The sequence below is a fragment of the Lynx canadensis genome, chromosome D1 (genome assembly GCF_007474595.2).
Source record: "Lynx canadensis isolate LIC74 chromosome D1, mLynCan4.pri.v2, whole genome shotgun sequence".
NCBI classification, from domain to species: Eukaryota; Metazoa; Chordata; class Mammalia; order Carnivora; family Felidae; genus Lynx; species Lynx canadensis.
In genome coordinates this window covers 14,591,664-14,617,460 of record NC_044312.2, presented here as the reverse complement: position 1 = coordinate 14,617,460, position 25,797 = coordinate 14,591,664, and the positions used below count along the sequence as shown (strand labels likewise).

General features: G+C 42.1%; 1 protein-coding gene across 6 annotated transcripts in view; it reads left to right on the top strand.

The window, feature by feature from the left end:
- The window catches only part of SIK3 (SIK family kinase 3), a 243,572-nt gene that overhangs the window by 176,866 nt on the left and 40,909 nt on the right, over positions 1-25,797 (top strand). For all 6 annotated transcript variants that reach the window (XM_030331847.1, XM_030331850.1, XM_030331848.1 and 3 more), the window contains 2 exons: positions 17,156-17,280; positions 17,830-17,953. In XM_030331847.1, coding sequence (XP_030187707.1) covers positions 17,156-17,280; positions 17,830-17,953 — 249 coding nt within the window. The remainder of the gene's footprint in view (positions 1-17,155; positions 17,281-17,829; positions 17,954-25,797) is intronic.

Here is a 25,797-nt window from a genome sequence, read left to right as displayed (position 1 = left end):
TGTTGGCTATCTGTATGTCTTCTTTGGAAAAATGTCTATCGAGATCTTCTCATTTTTTTACTCTATTGTTTTTTTTGTTGGATTTACTCAAGTTCTATGAGTCCTTTATCTATTTTAGATAAATATCATATATATTATCAGATATATGACTTGAAATATTTTCTCCCATTTAGTCGGTTACCATTTCCTTCTGTTGATTTTTTTTATAAATATAAATATTACTTAGAATGAACTTTTAAATCCAATTTTAATAATATACTAATATAAAATAAAATATCTTGCTTAAACTTATTTCTTTGTCCTAAATCATGCAAAAATGAGAAAATTATTTTTTAAATGTCTTTCCTGGGATGTTTTTAAGATACCATATTCCTTTGAAGGGAGTTTGTGAGTCAAAAAGTTGGAAAGTACCGGATACCTATATAGTGAAATAGGTTACAGTTTTCTTTACATTGTAGTTCACGTGTAACTTATTGGGGTTTGGGGATCAAATTGAGAGATTCTGTGAACTCTTGATAGGCTCTTCTTCAGGAAGGCCTCTCTTCTCTATCTATTATTTACCACTTGCCCCTGAATTTTCTGCTAAAACTCATTCTCTGCTTACAATTATGTGGTTAGATGTGTAGTTGTGTCATGTGTGCCTCCCCGCAGGACCAACTGCTCCATGAGGGCGATGGCCACGTATTTTGTTCACCTTGTGCCAAGAACTCATTAGTGGTTCTTCAAAAACTTGGGGAGTACCGTACTCCTGTTACATATTTGTACATTACCCTTTAGGCAGGTTGTTTATATTTCCACTTGGTGCCTTTAGTTTCTGTTGAGTATTTAAGGGGACTTTGATTCATCATGGTCCATAAAAGGCACACCAAAATTTTGTATAGAATGCTCACCTGTCAGTGTTGGAAACTTACCTGATTGAATGATTGGACTTTCATTGTTCTGATAGAATTTAAAATTAGGACTATGTATGTATAGTATGTATTTAATGTATTCAGGAATTCCAATGAATATTGTTTGCAGGTCTTAGAGACTAAGTGTCTTATTACAGCCTTTCCCTTTATATATCTACTCAATACTGAGTTTGATGAAAAGATCCTGTGTTGGGGAGAGGTTTTGTTTGTTTGTTTGTTTGTTGTTTTTATGAGACGGGTTGGGGTAGTGTTATCTATAACAGAGTGGGGAGGATTGGTTTATTATCTCACTTAAAAATAGCTGAGTTCAGTGATTCTAACTGCTAAGGTATTTTAAAGCTTTGGGGGAAAATTCATAAGTCATTCATTGAAAATGCCAGTGTAATGCTGGTCCAGCCTTTTTGTTTTTAAACTTTCATCTTCCACAGAGATAGTGTTGTGCTATATAAATATATAGTGCTAAGGGGCGCCTGGGTGGCGCAGTCGGTTAAGCGTCCGACTTCACCCAGGTCACGATCTCGCGGTCCGTGAGTTCGAGCCCCGCGTCAGGCTCTGGGCTGATGGCTCGGAGCCTGGAGCCTGTTTCCGATTCTGTGTCTCCCTCTCTCTCTGCCCCTCCCCCGTTCATGCTCTGTCTCTCTCTGTCCCAAAAAAATAAATAAAAAACGCTGAAAAAAAAAAAATTTAAATATATAGTGCTAAGAGTAGGGGAGGGTCAGAAGATCGGTCAGATCAAGTGGCAGATACATACGGAGCAGTCCCATATATGACATAATAGCGGCACCGACAACAAAAGGGGACCGTACTGCTTCTGTAATACGTTTTCAATCCCATGAATATTATCCTCTCCCGTCCTCTGATTCTGACCTTCCCTGGTCTCTTAAACTAAACGAAATATCCCCCTCCCACCACAAAAAAAAAAGCTGATTCCTTGATTTTTTTTCCCCCCTTAAAGGAATTTCTCTTGTGTATAAAATGCTCAGGCTGTGAGTCAGTAGTTTTTGGCATCATTTCTCTGCTAGCTCCTAGTCAGGAAGTTCAGCCAGGGGTTGGAGTGATTGCTAAACACTGAGGACTTCCCAAGACCCATTTTTAAGAGTGAACTAATAATGTGACTCCTGGGAACTTCGAAACTCATCCTTCCTCACTACTGTAATTCTGAGATTCACACAGTTGGCTTTTGTTTTGCGCAATTCCAAATAACGCTTTTGGGTCACATGATTTCTAGGCTAGTAGTATTGTATAGGAGAAGCAAGATCAGTTCCTTATCTGTGCTGTGTTCCATTTTCACAGTCCATATAACAGTCTAAATGTTGTTGATACAGTGTTCTTACTGTGGTGTTGATCTTCGGTCCTTTGAGTCATTTCTAGCGAGAATAAATACCTGACAGCTGTCTCCTCCACCCCTCCCCTCCCCTCAGTCCACTGGGAAATTAATCAAGGGCCAAAATAATTTCTCTTCTTGGTCTTTGTAATTCCACGTGGGGGATTAGGATTACGAGTCCTCAGCTTTCATATGTTACAACATGAAGAATTTTGTGTTTTCTGGTGAGGGTGTTTATTGAGGATCAATAAGTATTTTCCCATTTTACTTTGTTCCTCTCCCCCCTACTTCTGAGCAGTTTACTTACAACGGCAAGGAAGTGAAGCACAAGTTACGCTTGGAGGGGTTGCCTGTCAGTTTTAGCTTCGCTGTGTTACCTTAGCCGACATTGTGAACATTGGAACTGGCTGCAGGCTAATCTGTTTACATCTGTTTTGAATTGCTCCTTGGTCAGCCAAAAAAGAAGTGGAGGGTATTGCTCTGAAGTGGTGGACCAAATAAGAAAATTTCCTGTTGCAGTTGTCCTGATTTTTAAATTAGTGCCACTCAGTCTTTCCTGTTTCCCCCTTACCACATAGACATACCCCGTTGATGATCTGCTTACTTTTAGGGATACACTATCACCACCCTGTATAGCCTCAGGCCCCTGATCTCGCCTAGAACAAAGACTTTCAAGTCTCAAAATTGATAGTAAAGCTCTGGTATTTAAACCATCTCTACAAGACAGACATATGGTTCAGATTAAAGTCTGCTGCTCTGTATTAAGAGAAAGGGATATGAGATACCATTTCAGCCTGCAGACAAATGCTGACCAACCAGGGTGTTGGGGGTTGGAAAGAGACTTAACAGATTACGTTAGGAGCCACTTGTGAGTGGAGAAATAAATGACCATAGGCCACATGAAGAGAGCAACTCCACCCATATGGCTTCTGTTGTGTGGGTGTGCGTATCCATCTTAACCAGTTTCTGCTGCTGTTTTCTTCGGTAACTCTTGAGACTATTCATCATTTTAATGTCGAATCTGTAGATCATGGGGCTTTCCCGTTGCCAATAAACGATCGGGGACATAAAGTATCGTTACGGGCATTTTTGTACCAGAGAATTTTCTGAAACTGTTACAGAATGGTCACCGCCATATGTGTGGTTACCATGTGATCATTCATACAAAGTTGTAACATCATTGACTGTATTCCTTACGGTGTACTTTTCATCTCTGTGGCTGACTTATTTTATATTTGGACGTTGGTGCCTCTTAATCCTCTTCACCTATTTCACCTATCCCTCCGCCCTCTTCCCCTCTGGCAACTACCAGTTCTCTGCACTTACCTGTGTGTTTCTGTTTTTATTGTTGTTGTTTGTTCATTTGTTTGTTTTGTTTTTTAGATTCCACATGTGAGTGAAATCATAGGGTATTTGTATTTTTCTGGCCGACTTATTTCACTTAGCACAATACCCTCTAGATCCGTCCGTGTTGTCACAAGTGGCAAGGTTTTGTTCTTTTTTATGGCTGAGTAATACTCCATTGTATTTATATACCACATTTTCTTTCATTCATCTATTGATGGACACTTACGTTGCTTCCATATCTTGGCTGTTGTAAATAATGCTGCAATAAACATGGGGGTGCATATATCTTTTTGAGTTCGTGTTTTTGTTTTCTTTATGTAAATACCCAGAAGTGGAATTGCTGGACTGCATGGTATTTCTGTTTTTAGTTTTTTGAGGAACCTCCGTGCTGTTTTCCAGATTTCGCTCTCCTGGTTTACATTCTCACAAACAGTGCATAAGGATTCCTTTTATTCTACATCCTGGTTAACACATGTTGTATCTGACTGGTGTGAGGTGATACCTCATTGTGCTTTTGATTTGTATTTCCCTGGTGATTAGTGATGTTGATTATCCTTTCCTGTGTCTGCTGGCCATCCACATGTCTCTTCTTTGGAGAGTGTCTATTCAGGTCCTCTGCCCATTTTTAATGGCAGGAAAATATTACAAAGGCTGTTGCCCTTGAGGTTAGTGTCTATGTTTTCTTTTAGGAGTTTTATGGTTTCGGGTCTCACATGTAGCTCTTTAATCCACTTTGAGTTTATTTTTGTGTATGGTGTAAAAAAGTGGTCTAGTTTCATTCTTTTGTATGTAGCAGTTCCCATTGTGTGTTCTTGCTTTCTTTGTCATAGATTAATTGACCATATAAGTATGGGTTTATTTCTGGGCCCTGTTCTGTCCCATTAAGCTATGTGTCTATTTTTGTACTAGTACCATATTGTTGGATTACTGTAGCTTTGTAATATAGTTTAATATCTGGGATTATGATACCTCTAGCTTTTTCCTTCTTTTTCAAGATTGCTTTGGCTGTTCAGGGTCTTTTGTGGTTCCATACAAATCTTAGGATTTTTGTTCTAGTTCGGTAAAAAATACTGTTGGCATTTTTACAGGGATTGCACTGAATCTGTAGATTGCCTTGGATAGTATGGGCATTTTAATAATATTAATTCTTTCAATCCATGAGCATGATATACCTCTCCATTTATTTCTGTCCTTTTCCATTTCTCTCATTAATGTCTTACAGTTTTCAGAGTATACAAATTTCAGCTCCTTGGTTAAATTTATTCCTAGGCATTTTATTCTTTTTGATGTAATTGTATATGGGATTGTTTTCTTAATTTCTCTTTCTGCTATTTTCTCATAAGTGTATAGAAACACAGTAGGCTTCTCTATATTGATTTTGTATAGTGCAGCTTTACTAAATTCATTTATTAGTTCAGATAGTTTTTTGGTGGAGTCTTTTAGGGTTTTCTATATACGGTATCGTGTCATCTGCAAATAGTGCCAGTTTTACTTGTCTGATTGTGACTAAGCTTTTCAGTACTTTGCTGAATAAAAGTGGTGAGAGCGTACATCCTTGTCTTGTTCTGACCTTAGAGGAAAAGCAAAGTTAGCTGTGGATTTGTCATAGATGGACTTTATTATGTTGAGATATGCTCCTTCTGTGCCCTCTTTGTTGAGTTTTTATAATGTATCGATGTTGAATTTTATCAAATTATTTTTCTGCATCTATTGAGATGATCATATGATTAAAAAAATTTTTTTAATGTTTATTATTGAGAGAGAGAGAGAGAGAGAGAGAGCGTGAGCAGGGGAGGAGCAGAGAGAGAGGGAGACACAGAATCCGAAGCAGGCTCCAGGCTCCAAGCTGTCAACACAGAGCCCAATGCGGGGCTCAAACCCACGAACCATGAGATCATGACCTGAGCCGAAGTCGGATGCTTAACCGACTGAGCCATCCAGGTGCCCCAAGATGACCATATGATTTTTTACCTGCATTTTGTTAATGTGGTATATCGTGTTGGTTGAGGAGTGTATATTAAACCATCCTTGCATCCCTAAGATGAATCCCACTTGATCGTAGTGGATGATCCTTTTAATGAATTTTTCAATTCAGGTTGCTAATATTTTGTTGAGGATTTTTGCCTCTGTGTTCATCAGGGACCTTGATACGTAGTTTTCTTATTTTGTAGTGTCATTGTCTGGTTTTGGTATCAGGGTAATGTTGGCCTCTGAAGTGTTCCAAAACATTCTGAAGCATTCCTTCCTCTGCTATTTTATGGACTAGTTTGGTATTAATTGGTAACAATAGGTATTAACTTTTCTTTAAATGTTTTGTAGAATTCATCTGTGAAGCCATGTGGTCCTAGACTTTTGTTTGTGGGGAATTTTTGATTACTGATTCAATTTAATTACTAGTAGTTGATCTGTTCAGATTTTTCATTTCTTCCTGACTCATTCTTAGAAGATTCTATGTTACTAGTAATGTATTCATTCATTATACATTGTCTAATTTGTTCGGCAGGTAATTTTTCATAGTAGTCTTTTATAATCCTTTATATATGTGTGGTGTTGGTTGTTACTTTTCTTTCATTTCTGATATTATTTATTTGAGCCCTCTCTTTTTCTTGATTAGTCCGCCTAAACGTTCATCAATTATATTTTTGTCTCTATTTCATTTACGTCTGCTGTGATCTTTGTTATTTCTTTCCTTGTACTAAATTTGGGCTTCATTCTTCTTTGCGTGGTTCTTGTAGGTGTGAAGTTAGATCGTTTACTTGAGATTTTTCTCGATTCTTGAGTGAGACCTGTGTTGCTATAAAATTTCCTTTCAGAAGTGCTTTTGCTGCATCCCAAAGATTTTGATCCCATGTGTTTCCACTTCCGTTTGTCTCCAGGTATCATTTTATTTCCCTTTGATCTCTTGGTCGGCCCCTTGGTTGCTCAGTAGCATGCTTTTCTTATAATTGATTTCTTCTTTCGTAGCGTTGTGATGGGAAAAGATGTTTGATAGGACTTCAGTCTTCTTCAGTTTTTTGTGACTTGTTTTGTGATCTGCCCTGGACAGTGTTTCGCCTGCACTTAAAAAATACTGAGCACAGAAATTCATTCTAGGGCTTCGGTTCAAAACTACAAAGAATCTACAGTTAATTTTTTGAGTATACGTTGATTCTATTCCCTTCTTTGCCGTCAGTTTCTGTTATTTTGTTGTTGCTATTCTTGCATTTTACTTATATTGAAGTTGCCTCTCTTCAGTTTTTCCTGTATCCTGCACCAGTGTCTGGTCTAACAGCATTCTTCTTCCTGAGCCTTGTGAACCACACTTTAGCTTATGATAGTGTAGCTGATTTTACTTGTGCCCCCTAACTAGGATGGTCCACGGTTGATGTGAGCTGAGGAGACTGGGTATTCTGGTATATTCTCTAGGATGATGTAGTTCTAGAAAGCAAAGAAAAAAGATAGTTATTGAATACAAAGTGACTGTGATTTTAAAGAAATAGTTAGGCTCTGTCCATTCTCTGGCTTGTTACCTATGGGATTTGAATAATTAAAGGTTATAAACAGAAAATAAAATACATTCCACACTTAGGGGAGAGTGAAGATTAACTATCTGAAAGATTTGCCAAAATTATGTCAACTCTCAGTTGTCCAGTTTTGTCTGTTTGAACTTTTTTTTTTTTTTTTCTTTTTTCCCTCCTCTTCTGGTCATCCACGTTTTTTTGACTTGCTAGTATATCAAGTCTGTTTACCTTAGGCTGGACATATTGAAGGAAAGGAAGGGAGATCTAAGTCTCCTTACTGGTGTTGTTCTTTGTTAGTAATTCTTGTTAAATTAGGGGGAAAGGTAGCATTATAGAAAAAAATGAATTTTTAAGTCATAAGAAATGTGTCTTAGTCCATTCTGGCTGCAGTAACAAAATACCACAGCCTGGTTAGCATATAAATAACAGAAATTTATTGCTCACAGTTCTGAAGGGATTATATAGATCCTTCAAATATTTACTCCTTTTAAATTGTATTTGAGTACACTGTAAACTTTATGGTTGTATGTAAATTCTTCATAGTTTGTAGGATTATGGTTGTCTTCAAGAAAAACATCAGTGCAATCTCTGTTTTAACAAGTAGCTCCCGGGTCCTGTCCTCTTACCTGTTCACAAAGAGCTGCTTGGAGTCCTCACGCATTTATGTCCCTTTTTATGCTTATCTCTATTTGCCTCTTTTTCTCCCTCCCTCTCTGTCCTTGGTTGATGAGTGAATCATTTGTAAAATATTTATTGAGTGCCTTGTCTTCTGCCAGGCACTGTTCTAGGTGGTGTAAGAAATCAGTGGTGAGAAAAACAGCCTGATGTCTGCTCTTCTGAGCCTTGATGACAGTGGAGCTTAGACCCCAGTGAAATTGTCCTGCATGGCAAGAAATAGAAGTGGGGAAGAAAAAGGATCCTATTCTTTTCTCCATTTTCCTTTTCATTATGGAATACTACACATATAGACAGAAATGTCAATTAACCATATATATATATACTTTAACGAACCACTATAAAAGCAAAGCCCTATGCAATTACCACTTAGATCAAGAAATGAATAATTTCATCAGCCTAGACCGTACCTTCCCATCCCGACTTCATCCTTGCTTCCAAGAGGTAATCACTGTGTCAATTTTTGTGTTTTACCACCTGTGTAATGCATCCCTCAGGAGTTTTGCTCCACGAAGTGCCATATTTATTGGATATAATGTGGAGTGGGCTCATTCATCATGCATTTTGCTTGTTCTTGAACTACGTATGAATGGAATCGTACTGAATGTATTGCTTTGTGTCTTACTTCACTCGACACAATGTTTGTGAGATTTATCTGCGCTTGTATAGCTGAGATTTATTCACTTGTATTTCTTTATAGTGTACCATGATACGAATATACCAGAAGTCATGTTTTCATCGTATCTTTTGATGCATATTTGGATTGTTTTCAGTTTGGACATTCTTAAGCATTTTTCCTCGTGCACTCTTAAACATTCGTGTGCATTCTTAAACATTTAAGAGTCTAAACCGAAGAGTAATGTTGCTGGGTCATACAGTGTGTCCATCTCCGGCTTTTGCTTGTGATGCCAGCTGGTGTCGCGTGTCCACGTGTGCTTCCACTCCTGTGTGTCCTCATCACTCCTGGGTGTTACTACACATCGTAAGTTTTGCAGTCTGGTGAGTATGTGAGTGAGTGTGTAATCTCATGTGGTTTTAGTTTTTTAATTTTTCTCTCCAGTAATGAGACTGGACTCTTTTCCATGTCTTTTGGCCTTTCTTTTGTCATGTGTCTGCTTCAATAAGTCTTTTGCCTGTTTTTCTAGTGGGTTTTCTTTGTTACTGAGTTATAGGAATTTTTGTTTCAATAGTAAGTATATGAGTCTTTGTTGTATGTGTTACAAATATTTTCTTTCATTTTGTGGTATCTCATTTTACTCTTTTTAAAATGTCTTTCAGTGAGTTGACATTTTAGTGTAATTTTAATGTAACCAAATTTGCCATTTTTTCCTTTGTGATTAGTGCTTTTTGTTTCTTGTTTAAGAAATCTTTCCATCCCTCGAAGCTTTAAAGATCTTCACTTTTATTATTTCGTAAAAATCTTGTAGTTTTACCTTTTGCATTGAGTCTGTGATCCACCGGGAAGTGATTTAAGGATATAGTGTGAGGAAGGTGTCCTATTTAATTTTTTTTTTTTTTTTTTTTTTTTTTTTTTTACATATGGAAAATCAGTTGTTCTTATGCCATTTATTGAAAAATTCAGTCTCAGGGCGCCGGGGTGGCTCAGTTGGTTAAGCATCCAACTCTTGATTTCAGCTCAGATCATGATCTCACGGTTTATAGCTCCACATCGGGCTCTGCTCTCACAGGGCAGAGCCTGCTTGGGATTCTCTCTCATGCACTCTCTTTTGCTCTCTTAAAATAAATAAATAAACTTTAAAAAAAAAAAAAGAAAAATTCAACCTATATCTCAATGGTATATAGTGCCTCCCATTCTTTTCAGTGTACTGTTTTTAAATTTTTTTTTTTTTTTACATTTATTTATTTTTGAGAGACGGAGTGAGACAGAGCATGAGTGGAGGAGGGGCAGAGAGAGAAGGAGGCACAGAATCTGAAGCAGGCTCCAGGCTCTGAGCAGGCGTTCAGCACAGCCCCATGCAGGGCTCGAACCCACCAACCATGGAACCATGACCTGAGCCGAAGTCTCTCAACCGACTGAACCACCCAGGCTCCCCTCAATGCGCTGTTCTTACTGAAACATGCAGTTTGTATGCCTCAAGCCACTAGGTGACTTTGGGAATTACATACACAGAGCAAAGGGTTGATAGGCAAGAATAACATGAAAAACAGAATATAATAAATAAGGAATTTGGAATAGTTATGGGATGTACATTTACCTCAACATAAACATACATAAAATGATGAAAATGCAGTGGGGGTATGGTCTTTAAGGGCATGTAGACCGGCATTGTTGGCTCTGCCTTGTTCTTAGGATTTTTTTTTTTTTTTTTTTTTGAGCTTTAAATGTGGGCGTGTTGCTTAACAAACCTCGCTTTCCCAGACATAAAACAAAACTTATGCTCATCTTAATGAGGTAATGGATACATGGTAGTATATCACACAGCACTTGACGGAGTGTCCTTTACAGCATGTCTCCTGACTTTATTCTGTGTAATTGAGAGTGCTGCAGGGATGGGAAGGGTGCCGCTGTGACAGAGACCGGGCCAGTCTGGTTCTAGGTCTCCCCAGGTGCCCGGCTCCCTCCAGGGTTCGCACCGCCCAGCTGCGTGGCCGGGTGGCTCATTTCCAAGTACCCTGAATGAATTTCCTAGTAGTTCAGAGCGATTATTTATTAGTTGTGATCAAACTTGGTAAGAAATGCCTTATTTTGTTCACCGTGTAACATCTGGTGATTCAGAATGAATCTGCATTGTGTCCATAGTCCAGTTCTATGACTTAGTATTTGATTAAGACAAACTTAACAAATAGAAATCCGGAAGGGAACTGATCCCATTTCTGATCAAGAGTAATTATGTCCCCATACTTTTCCCCCAGGCATAGGTTGCAGACTACCGGGATGACGTTGTATGACTGCTGCAGGCCCCCCTTTTCCTTCTTTGAAAGGCTTTGCTCCTGTCTCAGCTTCCTTGTAATGATGTTTTTTCTGGTTTTTGCCACATTCTCTCTCTTCCTGCGCCTATAGTGTAGAAAGTACTTAGGGTTTGTGTTCTAAGCCTTAACTCCCAGCCTTCCCTTTTACTTCACTTACTCTATCAAAAGATTCTTATTCATTCAATCCTACGGCTCGGTTCCTCAGAACATCTCAACTTGAATTTCTTCTCACCTCCTTTAATTCCAGGCATAACAAAAAAAATTTTTTTTTCCTTCCCAAACCAACCACTACTGATGAGGTCTTACCCACCCAGATGTGCGTGGTCCTACTCTCTACTTTCTCCTCCTTCTTGTCACATGTGTTTGTCCAGAGTCTGCCCTCAAGTCCAGTCCGGTCTTTTCTCAAAGTAGTCTTTGAATTGTCTTTCTCATTTCCATTACTTCTACTTCATCATAGGCCTTCCTCTTCACCTCACATCTAATCTAGTCTTGCTTTTGGGTTAATTTTACTGCATCACCTGTCTGCTCTAAAAGTTCCAGTGACTTCTCATTGCCAGTAAGAGTGGTCCTCAAACTTCTTCAGAAAGAATTTTGTTTTGTGCGTTTGCTTACATTCAGATGTCTAAATTATTTCCAGGAGATTGAGTAGGGCTGAGGTAAGGTTTGTGGATCACTCTACATTTCTAAAAGTGCATTGGTGATTCTGATGTACAGATAGGATGAAAATCAGTGGTTGGGAGAGGACAAGGGGATGGAATGGGTGGTGCGTGTGATTGGATGTAAGTAATTATCAAGATAAAATTTTTTTATTTGTGTGGTAGATTCATGGCTGCTTGTTGCATTACTAAAAATAACTATTTCTAGAAGAAAACACGGCGATGAATCTTTGCGACCTTGAGTTAGGCAGTGATTTCTTAGATATGACACCAAAAACTTTAAGTGACCTTAGAAAATCTCAGTAAATTGAACTTCATCAAAATTAAAAACTTGTATGCATCAAAGGACATCATCAAGAAAGTGGGAGAAAATTCTTGCAAATCGTATCAATGGACTTACATCCGGAGAATATAAATAACTCTTACAACTCAATAATAAAAAGACAACCCAATTTAAAAATGGGCAGAGGACTTGGATGGACATTTGTCCGAAGAAGGTATACCGATGGTCAAAAGCATGTGAAACAGTGTTCAACATTATTAGCCATCAGGGAGATGCAAACCAAAATCACAGTGAGAATACCGCATACGTCAGTAGAATGGCTGTAATTAAAAAAAAAAAAAATGACAGTAATAAGTATTGGCAAGGATATGGAGAAACTGGAGCCCTTGTACATTTGCTGGTAGTAATGTGAAGTCTGGAGGCCACTTTGGATAAAAGTTTGGTCAATTCCTCAAAAGTTTAAAACCATACCAGTGATTCTATTTCTAGATATATACCCAAGAGAAATGAAAATATATATTCTTCTTTTATATGTGTGAAGTTTATTTTATTTATGTTGAAAAGGAGAGAGTGAGAGCAGGGGAGGGGCCCAAGAGAGAGAATCCCAAGCAGGCTCCACGCTGTCTGCACAGAGCCAGTTTAGGGCTCCATCTCACGAATCCAGAGGTCATGACCTGAGCTGAAATCAAGAGTCGGACACTTAACCGATGAGCCACCCGGGCGCCCCAAAAACATACATTCGCAAAAAACATTCAAGAAGGCTCATAGCAGCATTATTCATAATACTGAAAAGTGGAAATAACCTAAATGTACATCATCTGATGGGTGGATACAGAAAATGTGGTGTAACCGTATCATGGAATATTGTTCCGTGGTAAAGAAAGGACCAGAGTACTGATTGATAGATGCTACAACATGGAGGAACCTTGAAAACATTATGCTAACGAAAAGAAGCCAGACACGAAGTCTGTATATTGTGTGGTTCCTTTTATTGGAAATGTTCAGGATAGGCAAATTCAGAGAGACAGAAAGTTGGTTAGTGATGGCCTTGGGCTGGGGTCATTGATGGGAGAGTTGGGGGGAAGTGGGGAGTGACTGCTGCTGGGTATTGGGTTTCTCTTTAGCATGGTGCAGATGTTCTAAAATTGAGGTAGGGGTTTTACAACTCCATGAATATACTCGAAGCCACTGAACAGTACACTTTAAATGGGCAAATTTTATGGGATATGACGTTTATGTCAGTAAGGCTGTGGAACAAAAATCTGAGTGGAAACAGGCCATGTGTGTCCTCACCTGCCCCATGCGGCCTGCACAGCCCAGCAGCGGGGAGTTACTTCCCAAAACCCCCAGCAGCACCCGAAATACACTGGTTTGAGTTTTAACTGCTTTTATTTTTCCCCTCCGGTCTTCTTAAAGTGTGTAGCAAAATGCCCCCAGAGGTAAGCAGCTGAGAGAATAAGGAGGAGGTTCTTTCCCTTCCCGTTCTTCAGTCCCTAGAGTATAGGTTAGAAGGAACTAAACTTCCACAGTAAGTTCCAGATTTAGTATGTTAATGCCTCGCGGCTTCTCCCAGAGCAGTAACTGAAATTTTCAGAAAATCTGTTGTAGCCGAAATGGACAGTGAACTAGCCAGAACTGTAACTTCCCAGCTGCACAGCAGTATTGAAGATGCCTGTGAAGTACTTGTGGGGAAGATCAGACAGCGGTGTGCGTTCAGCGAAGCTGTGAATTTATAGTCATGTGTGTATTGAAGAGGGAGGGTGGGTCACACTCGGTTAGGTTCGGTACATTAAAGAATGAATTGGGATACCTCGGGATCATTCACTAGAGGACTCTGGCTTTAGTGGGAAGAAAGAACGTGTCCCAGCAGGCACGGAGAGGTAGATTTTGCTTAAATGTGCAGGTAGGAGTGGGAACAGTACGTGGAATGGTTACAGGAGACCCCTTGACAGGTTTGCGGGACGAGAGGATTTTTGCCTGGTGTGGAATAGGAGGTGAGGGCAAGCAGATGGGGGGGTCATTGTTGCATCGTACTGAAGTCTTGCTGTCGGTCATTGGGTCCAGTTGTCGCAGCCAGCCATCTGGTAGTAACATACCGTCGAAGCAGGTGCTTCCCCAGGTGTGGATCCCCGTGGTTGTCAGGCCCCGATCAGGTCGCTGGTTCTTGCCTGCTCGCTTCTCCCGTCAGTGCCTCCTGGCAATCATGGCTGAAGCCACTGTTGAAGATGGTTCCCTTTGAGAGTGTTTCCTTTGTAAAGATTTCCAGTTTGATAGAGTTAACGAGCTCATGCCGTGAAGTTTGTGCTTTCCCCTCCCCGGCAGTGTAAATGGGTAAAAATGTTATTAATTTTAGATAGAGCATTCATGGTTCATAATGTGAAACGTCCTATGTTTTGAGCTGCTTATTAGGAAAAATTTAAACCTACTGCTTTTAATTAATTGCTTGGCGTGTTGCATTTTGCATTCAAAATACAAAATACTCCATGATTCTGTCTTCTGGACTTGGCTGACCACTCAGACCAACATGAGAGCACACCGGTTATTACAGACTCCATCTGCATCGTTCTTCCACATGGTACAGAGGAAGGCCAGTCATGGAAAAGGACCCGATGAAGGTGTATGGAAGCCAGTTGACAACAAGAACAATGGAGGGTCCTTTTTCTGGATGATTCCCAAAGACACCTGTTTGCTGAATCTCGTTTGTTAGGATTTTTAACAACGTATCCTCATGCTTGCAAAAAAAAAAAAAACAAAACAAAAAAAAAAAAACAAACCTTAATAGAGTTTAGCATATGTAGGCTTTAACAAGTAAATTAAAACTTATTGGGTGTCAGAAGTTGTAGTTTAGTTGGTAGAGCTTTAAATGCAGTTGCATTCATAGTCAACATTTCTTAAGTACCTATTGTGTTTAAACACTGTTATATGAGGTAATTTGAGAGAGTCTGAGATGAATAAGTTTTTGAAAGGAACTAGAAAGAGAGGGTGTTTTTCAGGAGCTGGAAGAATAGGGTCTATATATATGACAATAATCCAAATAAGGGAGAAATACAAAGTAATAGGGGAGTACAGAGAAGGTAGAAGGTATTTCTTATAGGAGATCCAGGAATGCTTGGCAGTAGAGGCATTTATTTTCCATTGATGAGTGAGAATATTGGATTTCTTATACCAGAAGTTGTAAATGTTTCTACTGAAGCCCCTAGTGATCATTAAGTTAATTTTAGAACTGTAGACAGGATGCCTAGGAGGTAGAGGCTCTAGTGGCTGGCCAGCTGCCATTGTAAGGATGAGAAGGCTCCGGGAGCCAGAAAGTGACGGGAGGATTGGCCTAGTGATTTTATTGCCAGTTCATTCAGTGACCCTTTCTCGAGTCCCTGCTATGTAGGAAAACACTGTGTGGAAATGGTTAAGTAAAGCTGTATCCCTCCCATCCATTCACTGGCAGAGGGCGGGCGTAAACACATAATGCAACTAAGTATAATATAAGCAGAGTAATTGGGATGTACAGGCACAACTCAAGGGCTATGGAAGCACAGAGGAGGAAGCCATTGACCTTGTCTTTTGTGGGGGAAATCAGTTAAGGCTTCATACAGGAAGTAATATTTGTCTGGGCCTTGGAAATAAGTGATATTTCGAATGTGGAAAAGAAAGGAAAAGTCATGGCACAGAGAGGAAATAGCCAAAGGAAGGCACGTAGACACAGGATGTGAGTTGTGTAGCAATGCTAGAATGGCCAGGAGAAGTTGGGAGGGTGGGTGGGGCCGGGGACAGTGCTAAGAGGGATAGACTATTCTGTGAGCGGATGGGAACCACCAGTGTTTTCGAGTGAGGAGTGATCTGGGTGACCACCACTGTGCTACGAATGGGTGGCCTAGAGGGAAATGAAATAGAGGTGGTAAGCTGTGCATGAGTCTCGGTCAGAGAGAATAGGGATGTGAACTAAGGTGCTAGGAATGGAAATACAAGAAAATGGATTCAGGCCACACTTTATTACCAGTTTGAAATGGGAAATGAGAGGGAGAATGGGGGCTCCAGTGCTCTTCGTAGCTGGGCTGGTAATGCCATTAACAAACACTAATGGGAACATCACTGGAAGAACAGATTCAATTTCAGAAAATGGCCAGTTTGAGCTGTTTCTTCCCAGATAAGTATTAGAAGCTCATGTCAGGACCTTGAGAGTGGGTACCAGGACCAGAGATGTAAATTTGGAGCATTATTACCAAACAAATGATAACAGAAGCTGTGAGACCAGAAGAGTCGACCTTACAGCAAGGAATAAGAGACAAAAATCAGTGCATGCCTTGTAAGAAAACACCTGCCCAGGTGGGAGGAAGAAAGGAGCAAAGCAGATAGCAAATGGAGACAGAGTTGTCAAGGGAAGTAAAACCACGGAGGGGAGAGCAGGGGGTGCTCCGCATTTTCAGGTGCTGTGACGGTAGGGAGTGTGGCCGGCCCTGGGCGGGCAGTGTTCTAGGCTGGGCTCCATACAACTTGCTTCCTAAACATGCGCACACAAGAAAGTGTCTGGACTCAACGGCTGTCTATCGTTTGGCCTGCCATCCTTGCCCATTTTCTCCAGTCCCCCTCCGCCCCCCATCACTCTCATCTGCTCTCTCTTAAAACAGTGGGACGGGAAGAAAAGCAGGGGGCAGTTGAAGCACAAAGGGGCTTGGAGTTGAATTGTAAGCATCCCTGTTTCAGTTTGTAAATAAGTTGCCTACTCTTTCTTTTGAATAAGCCACCTTAATGATAATGACGTCACTTTGTCTAAGTTTTCAAGTCAGTGTGTCTCTAGTGGTCATAAATGTGTTTGTCCTAAGAAGTAAAAATAACATGAAAATTCTGGGTCCGGGTGAGTGGGCTTACATGTAGTTACGGGTTCTGATGCAGTATTAACACCAGTCGCTACCCAGTATTGTTTTTGTTCTTAAAGGAACAGGTGTGCTTGCTTCATTCAGCATGGGTTATGAAAGGAACAGTGTTGGTTTTGCTGACATAAACCCGTCATGTTTACTTGTAGTTAGCCAGATATCTCTCACATTCCAGCTCATCCGTATCTCCCTTTTACTGTGATTCGTGTTAAGTTCAAGTGACTGGTTGTATAATTTCTTTTTTATTTTATTATTTTTTAATTTAAATCCAAGTTAGTTAACACATGGTTGTGTAATTTCTAAGAGTCCTCTTTTCTTTTAAAAAAAAATTTTTTTTAATTTAATGTGTGTTTATTTTGAGAAAGAGAGAGAGAGAGCATGAGCAGAGGAGGGGCAGAGAGAGAGGGAGACACAGAATCCCAAGCAGGCTCCAGGCTCCGAGCTGTCAGCACAGATCCCGACGTGGGGCTCAAACCCACGTGCCATGAGATCATGACCTGAGCTGGAGTCAGACGCTTAACAGACTGAGCCACCCAGCCGCCCCTCTCAGGATCCTCTTTTCACATTTGATTCTCAAATTTCATGATCCAGAGCCTTTATTCAGTGACCAGAAGCTGGTATGTTCAGGGCTGAGATAACATGAGCTTTTTGTCTTTGTAGATTTCGGCTTCAGTAACCTGTTCACTCCCGGGCAGCTGCTGAAGACCTGGTGTGGAAGCCCTCCCTATGCCGCGCCCGAACTCTTTGAAGGAAAGGAATATGATGGGCCCAAAGTGGACATCTGGGTATGTACTGTCTTCTCTTAGACCCCATGGTGGTCCTCACCCTCGCTTGCTAACAGCTGTCTTCCCTCCGGGTGACCCCTAATGCCACATGCGAATTGAGATCTTGACCCCTATTCTTTGAATTCCCGGTTCTTGGTGCAGAGTCTTTCCTCCAGCTCTTGTGTGGTGGACCCAGCCACAGAAAAAAGCTCTGCCTTTTGCATCTGCAAAAAAAAAAAAAAAAGCCCAAGAGCAAGCTCGGATGGGTGCCCTCGCTAGGAACAGACAAGAGATCAAGGCTCCGTTGGTGCCACTTGCCTTCTCCCCAGAGGTTGAGTGCCGAGAGAAATTCTCATTGTGTTACCCCAAATTAGCGAGGGAGAGCATTAGCTATCCTGAAGATGATTGGCCTGGCCAATGCCCGTATTATTTCTCACACAGACGGGGGGTGGGAAAGGTGGCTCCATCATCTTGCGCACGACTCGCCGTCATCCTCACACACGTGCCGTAATGGCCTCTTCTGTCTCCTCTGATGCGATTAACTGTGTGTCCTCTCTGTTTGGGATGCAGAGCCTTGGAGTCGTCCTGTATGTGCTTGTGTGCGGTGCCCTGCCGTTTGATGGGAGCACACTGCAGAATCTGCGGGCCCGCGTGTTGAGTGGAAAGTTCCGCATCCCATTTTTTATGTCCACAGGTAAGGGAGTGAGCAGCACAGAGCAGTGACTGGGTTCACGGAAAGTTACACGTGCTGAGTTACGCAGGAATTGAGGGATAGACCACACATGGCCCGTCCGGCAACCTTTCTTCGCTCCAGTTGGCTGAACTGGCGTCTCCAGAAGCGAGGTTCTCTAACAACACAGTATATAGACTGTGGCATCAGAGGGCCCTGCCCGAGTTGGCCTGAGTTTGGCTCCGGGCTCCGCATGTAGCTGCCAGTGTTGTGTGGCCCATTGCTAAATCCGTCTGAGTTTTGGTTTCCTCACCTGTACGTGGCTGGCAGGTTCGTGAGGGCGTTACTACGAAGACTAAGTTAAGTGACTTATGGAAAGAGTCAGTGGGCCCATCACATAGTTGCGAGGCAGTAAATACTCCCGTTTCACCCCTGTCCTTTTCTCCCCCTCTCCCACCCTTTTTCAGGGTATTTCCATTTCCTGGGGCCCCATAGAGATGTGGCAGTAAGGGACAAGGATAGAGCAGGCTTTTCGTTTCGGCCTTGCTGCTGCTGCATTTCCTACTCGCGTGACAGTTATCCACCAGACTCAAATAAAAAAGTATTTTTTAAATGAGTGGGCAGTAGGGTAAGTAGTTTTTGGAAAGATGTAACACTTTGAAAACAGACACCACACACCCAGAATGTGCAGTGTTTTATCACCATTTATATGCACATGAGAACAGTTTAGAAACAGTGCAGTCAACAACCTAGTTCGTTTTACTTCGTCATGTTTTCACTGTAAGCAACAGCATACACAGTGGATGGCCCGTGGTTGGTGACGCAGTAGAAGCACATGGGAATTGCATTTTTGAATAAACAGGAAACTTTTTCTAGATTTCACTTTAAGTCTCCTTAGAATTAATGGCCTAATATTCTGTCTGATAACGAGAAGTGCTGTGAGAAAAGGAAAATAGAGAAGGCTCAGGGCTGGTGGGGAGGGGAGGTTATTTGAAAAGGTACACCCAGGGGGCCCCGTCACTGAGAAAGCGACATTTCAGCACAGACTTAAAGAAGGTGAGGGAGTGAGCTCTGCAGTCTGAAGTTGAGCTTTCCAGCTGGGGGAGCCAGCCCGGAGGCCGCTGGTGCAGAGGCCGCCCGGAGAAAGCATGCTGGTGTTTATGGAGCGGAGAGGGGTGGGGGGTCTGTGCTTGGAAGGAGTGACAGGGACAAGAGAGAGATGAAGTCAGAGAGGCAAGGGGAGCTTACTTTGAGGGCCCAGTCACTTAGTGCAAAGACCTGAGTTTTTACTTAGAGTGAAATGCAGAGAATCAAAGCGTTTTAACAGCGGACTGATCTGATCTGATCTGACTTGTGTTTTTCCTAACTTTGATTATCAAAATTTTCAAAGACAAAAAAATGTCAAAAGCTTTTGAGTGTGATACTGTTTTAAGAAAATCACTTTGACTGCTCTGCCTGGTTAAAAGGCTTAGGGGCTGAAGGCGGGAGACTTTTGCAATAATCCAAATGAGAGACACTGGCGGCTAGTTCCCAGACAGGGTGTGGAGGTGGAGATGGTAAGAAGCGGTCAGATTCAAGAGATAGTACATATTGTGGCAGGCACCAGCCAGAGCATTTTACAAACATTGACTCATTTCATTATTATACCAACGAGATACATAAGACTATCACCTCCATTTTACAAGTGATAAAACGGAAGCCAGGACACGTTTAGCAGTTTTGCAAAGATAACCCAGCTGCGAAGCGGTTGGACTAGAATTTGAACCTAGGCAAGTCCAGTTCCAACAACACTTGTGTCGGATTTGACGTGAGGGAAAGAATAATTAAAGGTAACTCCAGGGGTTTTGGCTTGAGCAGCTGCCAAGGATGGATTCACTGCCAACAGAGGTGAGGATGGCTAGGGAAGAATACTTACTGTTTGGAGACATGTTTTAGGTGAGTTCTTTTGAGATGCCTGTTACCCACCTAGGCTCAGATACTGTGTAAGCTGTTGGGATATAAGGCTGCAGGTTGGTTGAGAGTCACGGGCCAGGGATGTCCATTTGGGAACCATCAGTGTAGAGATAACATTCAGAGCTAGAGATGAGATCGCTTTATAGGCAGTGATGTAGAGAAGAGGCCCAGGGGTTGATCTCTGGAACACACCAACAGAGATCAGGAAGATGAAGGATTGGCACAGGGATCGCTAGTGGAGGCAAGCCAGAGGGTCCGCGGTCCTGGAAAAGAAGTAAGAAAATGTTTCAGGGAGGAGAGAGTGAAGAATTGTGTGGGGTGCTGCTGACAGGTCAGAACAGATGAGTGAGAGCTCATTGGATTTAGGAACGTGGAGCTTAATCGATGACGTTGACATACAGTGTTGGCGGAGGGACAGGAGCAAGAACTGAATTCATGTGGCTACAACAGAAAAGGAATGGGAGGGAAATAGCAAGAAGAAATGGACACAGCTATTCCCAATTTTACTATAAAAGGAAGCAGGGATGAGGTCCAGTAGACGGCTCTGGCCGGCCACCAGTGATCATGCCGTCATCCACTGGATGTCCTCCGTCTTTATCTTAATGACTGGCCAGCAGTAGTTAGCACTTAACCCTTCCTCACTTTCTTTCTTTTTTACACATAAACTCTATTATGTTCACATAGTATTAGGTTCACAGCAGAAGTGAACACAAAGCGTAGCCAGTTGCCATCTACCCTCGTCCCCTCACACTCACGGCCTTCCCCACCTTCAGCGTCTACACCAGAGAAGAGTATCTGTTACAGTCCATCAGCCTGCATTGACACTACACCAGATGATCCTCCCAAATCCATGGTTTACATTAGGGCTCACCCTTGGTTTACGTCCTGTAAATTGGGACAAATACGTGGTGATGTGTATCTACCGTTGTGCTGTCATACAGAGCAGTTCCACTGCCCTAAAGCTCCTCGGTGCCTGTTTACCCCTCCCCCCAACCTCTGGTAGCCACTGATCATTTTACTGTCTCCATCGTTAACTTGAGCCTTTTCTAGAATGTCACGCATAGTAGTTGGAATCCCCAGTACTATGTATGTAAGGTTCCTCTCTGTCTTTTCATGGTCCGATCGCTCATTTCTTTTTGATGCCGAATAACATTCCATCGTGTGGCTATACCCCAGTTTATCTGTTTACCCAGTGGACGACTTGGTTGCTTCCAAGTTTGGGCAGTTGTGAATAAAGCTGCTCTAAACATCTTGGGCAGGTTTTGGTGTAGACACAAGTTTTCAGCCCTTTGGGCAAATACGAGGAAGTGTGATTGCTGGACAAAATGGAAGAATATGTTTGGTTTTGTAAGAAACCGCCAAACTGTCTGTTAAGGCGGCTGCGCCCTTCTGCCTTCCTCCCAGCAATGAGCGAGAGTTCCTGTTGCTGTACATCCTCCCCAGCAGTTTGTGTTGTCAGGGCTTGAGGTTTTGACAGGCTCATAGATAGATGAGTAGTGGTTTCTCGTTATTTTAATTTGCAATTCCCTCATGATGTATGATGAGGAGCACCTTTTCATATGGGTGTCTGCCATCAGTCTGTCTTCTTTGGTGACTTGTCTGTCCAAGTGTTTTGCCCATTTTTAAATCAGGTTGTGTATTTTCTTATAGGTGAGTCACTCCTTACTTTGTCAAACACTTTTTTCTCCCTGCTTCTCGGATGCCATGCCCTCCAGTGTTCCTCCTGTCTCTCTGGATGCACCTTCTTTGTCATCTCCCCCAGTTTTCTCTTTCTCTGTTCATCCTTTCAGGCTTTCTTCTTTTCCACCATCATTCTGAGCCATCTTGTTTACCGCCATGGCTTCGGTGATGACCGTGACTCTCAGTCCCCAGTTAATGCTCCATGAACCCTCTGGCCCAGACCTCTCCTCTGGGATGAAGGGTGACCTAACCAGCCTGTAGCCACTGATCAACTTCACTTTTGTGTCTTGAATTCACATCAGTAGAAACATTTTCAAAACCGACCTTAAGTCTCCCCCTCCCTATCCTTCGTTCCCTATCTCAGTGAATGGCATCACCATCTGAAGAAGGCAGGAACCAGCCTCATTCCCCCTCCTCTCTCACCATTGCCACAGCTGATCAGTTACCAGATCCTGTCCATTCAACCCTCCATACCTATCTTCTGCAGTGGCTCTTGCCTGGATTAAAAAATAGCCAACTAGGGGCGCCTGGGTGGCTCAGTCGGTTGAGCGTCCGACTTCAGCCCAGGTCATGATCTCGCAGTCGGTGAGTTCGAGCCCCGCGTTGGGCTCTGTGCTGACAGCTCGGAGCCCGGAGCCTGTTTCCGATTCTGTGTCTCCCTCTCTCTCTGCCCCTCCCCCGTTCATGCTCTGTCTCTCTCTGTCTCAAAAATAAATAAACATTAAAAAAAATTAAAAAAAAAATAGCCAACTAAATGGATTTCTGGCTCCAGTCTCGCCCCTCCCTAATCCATTCTGCACACTGCTACAGGAGCACATGTATAGAAACAAGCAGTGAACACATACACGTACACAAGTCTGATCAATCCATTTTCCAGCTTAAACTTTCCAGTGGCTTGCCTCTAGGCTAAAGTTCACTGGTTAACGTGGCACGAGCATTGACTTTCAAACACTTTGACCATGACCATAGTAAATAATGTGTTATACTGTGACCTGGAACACACAGATATCCATACTACTGAACAGAGGTTGTTTTTTTTTTTTTTTTTTTTTTAAAAACAACACATGCCCTTACTATGATGTGCAGTACACCCCAGTATATTTTACATTAAAAAAATGCCGATTATAACTTCCTAGATTGATCTCGTGACTGCTGTTTGAAAAACAGCGGCCTAGAAATACCTTATGACCCAGTGCCTGCCTGTCTTTTCGACCCCAACTTCCTTTCTATACCTAATCAGCCTGACTTCCTTCTAGTTCCCAGGACAAATGATGTGCTTTAGAACAGTTCCCTCTGCCCAGAATGCTTCCTCCTCCCCTAGCCCGACTCCACCCACTCCTCTGTTCTAGAATAAGAAATTAGATGTGCTAGAAAAAGAAATGAGGTAATTTCTACCAGTCTTCGGATCTGGGTTTTTTTTTTTTTTTTTCTTTTATCATGGGACTTAACTAAACTTTATTGTAATTACTTCTTTCATTGTACATCTTCCACACCAGACCAAGCTTAGAGAAAATAAAGATGAAGTGTGTTTTTTTCACAGTTGTCTACATCCTCCCATAGTACCTGGCATGTAACAGGACTTAGTAAATAGGAAGTAGTTAGTAAATGGAGTCCTGTTTAAAATCCTCCCCTGGCCTGCATTTGCACTTAGAATAAAGTTCAAAAAGCCATTATCATGATGGCCAACAAGGTACAGCCGTGATTGGCCCTCCTCTTTAATCTTATTTCCCGCTACTGGTCACCGTGGGTTCTGAGCGCCAGTCACTGAGGCGTCCTTGCTGTTTGTCACACTCGCCAAGCACGAACATCCCGGTTCCTTCAAATATTCACGCAGGCTTGCTTCCTCATTTCACGTGAGGGTTCTGCTTAAAAGTCCCTTCTGAGAGGTGCTTTTTGACTATCCCTCATCATTCTCTTTCCAGAACTCTTCTTCATTTTTTTTTTAAATTCATTTTTTGATAGAGACAGAGCGTGCGTGGGGGAGGGGCAGAGAGAGAGGGAGACACAGAATCCAAAGCAGGCTCCAGGCTCCGCGCTGTCAGCACAGAGCCCGACGTGGGGCTCGAACGCACGGACCGTGAGATCATGACCTGAGCCGAAGTCGGACGCCCGACCGACTGAGCCACCCAGGTGCCCCTCTGCTTCATTTTTTTTTTACACGGCAAGGACCACTGCCTGACCTCATTTGTTCATTGTGTCCCTATCCCCACTGCCTCTTGACTGCAATAAAATTTTGTTTACTGCTGTATTCCTAGGGCTTAGGACAATGCCTGGGTCCTAGTAGGCACTCAGTAAATATTTGTTAAATGAATGGATGCCTACCTAGGTTCATTAAAATGCTATCACAACTCCTCCAGCATGTACACTTGTATTCAAATAATAATAGCAGTAATAGTGATTTACATTTCTTTAGGGCTTTTGAGTTTACAGAATATTTCTTATACTTGATCTGATTTGGGCTATATAACTTTGCTCTGGAATTGGTATTGATACATACTATTTTAGCATTTTGCCAGTGAAGTTTGAAGGCAGGGCTTGACTTGCCTGGAGTCACACAGGTAGTAAATGACTAACTTGGTCCTGTATTCAGTATTTGTTTGACCGCACCACACTGTTGCAAAGAAAGGGCAAGGTAAACAAACCGCTTCCTCTGCTCTTCCAATGTCCCCAGTATTTCCTGCGAGCAACTTGGATTCTCTCTGCCCTCCACCCCCACCCCCTTGCATCAGAGCAGAAGATTTTTACTCCAGCCTCACCGGAGCTGGCTTCGGATAGTGGAGCTGGTAAAACTGACCATGCTGTCAACCACATTGTCTATTAGTGCTTAGAAATAAACTGTAGAGTATTTTAACGACTTAGAAAGAACTAATATTTGTAATATAGGTTAACATGAAAGTGTAAAGGCTCAGAGAATGCCAATATTATTATCCTAAAGGTGGCCGCTTTTTAATTCTGAACAAGTAATTCCCTAAGTAGGAGTAAACATTTTCATACAATTAAATACAGAAAATGAAAAACAACCCAGCCTAGGAAATGAGGAGACAGTTGCTGTGTTACCAGGATGAGCTCTCCTGCCCTCAGGGATGTACATGCGCTTGGCCTTGCCTAATAGCATGGGCCTGAATCCCACGGCCCAGCAGACAACGCTGTCAAAAGGACAAGGCATAGGAGAAAATGAACTCATAGGCCGTTTAGTCTTTTCGTAGCTCAGACACGATAGTGCCGTAAAATTCCAAGATCACCTGAAGGAAGCCCAGCGTCTGTTCCCGAGCCCCGTTTCTGCTTACACCCCTAGGTTCTGGGTGCAGGGACACGTCACCACAGAGCCGGAGCTAACTTTTTGTCTAAGGCTGGAGCCAGCTACTTTCCAGCCTGTCAGCTCGGCTCTTACCGTGCCACAGAAGATACCGTGGTCGAGGAAAGTCTTAAAGAGCCAGATCCTTTCTTTTCTCAGGCTGTTGTCATAGGCTTGAGCTGAGTTGATCCACTTTTCTGCCTGAAGGATTTGGACGCTCCGGCAGAGCCGCGATTGGTTTCTAAATTAGCACTTGGGAGGCCAAGTGGGTAAGGCCGCACCATCTAGCTTCTTGTAGCGAAGTCAAATTCCAGAATATCTGCAGCTGTGTGGTGTCCGTGCTCTACAGATGGACACAGTTAGTTCAGGAATTCTAAGCGTCTCTTTATTGTCAGTAATGTGTGGAATGAAGTGTCCTCATAATTAGTGGATATTTCTATGCCTGGTCTTATATGTTGGATACAGGCTTCCTTCCATGGTCATCCCAAGATCCACTGAAGACGTGCTTCCAAGTTGGAGCATAGCCGTATAAATTTAAAAGAGGGTTTATTTGAGGCTGAACAATTTTGTACCACCTCGTTTTACAATTATACGTATGTCCTTTTCCCCTCTCCCCTAGAATATAAGCTTCTTTGTATCAGAACGGTGTTCCACGCGTCATCATCTCCCATAAAACCTGTCAGCACCTGGTAGTGTATAAACATTCAGTAAATATTTCTTAGTGAAAAACCGAGTGGTCACCACTTACCAGTAGAATCTTACACCAGACTCTTGGGTTTTATTAATAAACAGGTAATTCACTGATGACCCAAATCATTCACTGGTCTTACGTGCTTTTGTTATATAGGTTATTACGTGAATGACCAAGGCAAGCGACTTCTACTTTTAAAAATGTTTTGATCTATTACAGGGTTGGCTTCCTATGTCTCAAGTGAAATAA